Source organism: Perkinsus marinus (genome assembly GCF_000006405.1).
Source record: "Perkinsus marinus ATCC 50983 genomic scaffold scf_1104296940792, whole genome shotgun sequence".
NCBI classification, from domain to species: domain Eukaryota; phylum Perkinsozoa; order Perkinsida; family Perkinsidae; genus Perkinsus; species Perkinsus marinus.
Genome location: NW_003212715.1, coordinates 1 through 2,124, shown reverse-complemented (window position 1 = coordinate 2,124; position 2,124 = coordinate 1). Strand labels below are relative to the sequence as shown.

Here is a 2,124-nt window from a genome sequence, read left to right as displayed (position 1 = left end):
CAGTCATAGAGCCTTGAAGCTGGGAGTGGCGTCGTTCTTACACGATTCGACGGAATTGTGGTATGAGAAACAGGCTTTGTAGAAGACCATTAAGATAACATGTGGCACCGAGATTCTCGAGGCCAAGGTAGGGTACGACGGGACCATCATAATCAGGTCTATTGCCCTACACAAACCACAGTCACCATCGAGACTGCCCACAGCACGGTGCACCTGTGATTCCACGCCCAAGCGCAGGGCTTGCGCAGCGCAACGGAGGAGTATGCGGCCATGCCTATCAGCCCTGAGGAGATGAAGAACAGATGCCCTCACGAGAGTACACCGCTCAAGCCTATATTACCAACCGTCCTCCATCAACTTGTTAACACCCGTAGACGTGCGACAGTCATAAGATACTAATTTTCGCCAACCACTGAGGGGACATTCAGTGGCTTCGGAGTGGAGTACACTGGAGAGGCGACTTACGAGTCGGTGTTGGTGAAGCTGAACGGCTTTCGATCTTCGCGAAAAACGCTCGTCTCGGGATTCCTATACGATCAGCATCCCCTCATGGAAAGCAGTTCTAGATGGCCTTACTTGAAGTTGATGATGCTGATGCAGAAGTTCACACAACGCAGACACCAGCGATCCGGGAAGTACCTGAGGATGAGTGAGAGAGTAGTCGTGGTATAATCGTACTACCTCCCTGGTTCCGAATTAAGACCGCGCTTCTCAGGAGGGACAATCTCGACGAATGCCGACGGAGCGTAGTCCGACCCGTGGCGGGCGTCTTGAGTACCACAAGGGTAGACTAGGAGGCGAAAGCTGAAGGGCCTGTAGACAATAATTTCCATCTGTTCATGGTGCTGCCCACTATCACTGACTCCAACCAGTTTACGTGCAAATTCACTACGGACGAGATTTTCCCTTGAAACAATCCTGATTTTGAATTTTCTGTTGATGCGAAAAACGCTAGGCAGAAATACACCAACAGTGTCGGACGGATGAGCTACGACGTGCCCTTCTGTGTCACCATACTCAAACTAAAAGTGATGTACTGTGATCAGCTAAGAGCCTTCCTAATACTAACGGAAATAGTATCAACAACTTGTAAACTTTGCGGCTCTCCTCCTTTTCCTATTTTACTACCCTGCACTCTTCACTTCCATAGACCTCAGGGACGCCTTCGGTATCCTGTTGCTTGCCTCACACATGTCGACCCACATTTCCAATTCCTCCGCCCTAGCCGGGGGGACCTCTGGCTCAACGACGCTCTTGCCGCCTCTCGAGTCATCATCGTCATCCTCTTCAACACTACACTCCGATGAGAAGCTGACAGCATCCTCGTCCTCCTCAGTGACCCCCCCAGGCTTAGATGCCGACTCGCGTGGTATCACATCAACTACTCTAGGGACCCTGAAAAGATTCCAATTTTGTCCAGTGGTGACACAGTGGTGTAACCCTAGTACTTGACAGGGGGTTCTCCCAGCTCGCCCAGGTCGACCATTCCATCATTCATCCCCCGGCCCAACTGCGGCACCTCCTGGCTGCTCACCAGAACGTCTCGTTGATCCTCATCATCGTCTCGTGAGTGACCATTAGTCCTTCCTTGCAGTAGGTGTAGTTCGTCATCCCGATCGTCTACACTCCGCTTCTGTGGCGAAGACGCCGGCGGTTTCCGCTTGCCACTACCGTCACCTCCCTTGTCGAGCGAGTCCCGACCTTCTCCAGCCGAGGTCATTTCACAAGGTCGGCTGAAAATTAGTGTACCCGAGGTCGGCGACCATACCATCATGACTGCACTTCACACAACACGCCAAGGTCATCACCAAACCACTCAAGCTAAATGTCCACATGAAATTAAGACAATCACATCGTTTTAACAGATAACTGTTTTCGATCGGAGGAACTACCAACACACAAGTTCCGTGAGATCGAATCACGAAGCTCAACAGATACTACCCAAGACCACGAACTGATACCAACCGTCTCTCTCTAATTTCGTGGTGTCGACAATCGATGAGTTATCATCATCTGCCGAGCAGTGTTGATCATACTAGGAAATAAAAACCAACCTACAGCAAGATTGACAAGTAGCCACCCCCCTATGAATACTAAACTCAACACACTCTTCCTGAAATCGTA

The 2,124-nt window shown here is 50.6% G+C and overlaps 1 protein-coding gene across 1 annotated transcript; it reads right to left on the bottom strand.

Moving 5' to 3' along the window:
* Positions 1-37: 37 nt before the first annotated feature.
* Pmar_PMAR029074 (hypothetical protein) lies at positions 38-1,486 on the bottom strand (the record flags this gene model as incomplete). Its single annotated transcript, XM_002781993.1, has 6 exons — positions 38-166; positions 214-283; positions 577-639; positions 682-813; positions 1,129-1,395; positions 1,449-1,486. 6 exons carry the CDS (start codon positions 1,484-1,486, stop codon positions 38-40), a joined length of 699 nt encoding a protein of 232 aa, XP_002782039.1.
* Between the last annotated feature and the right edge of the window lie 638 nt (positions 1,487-2,124).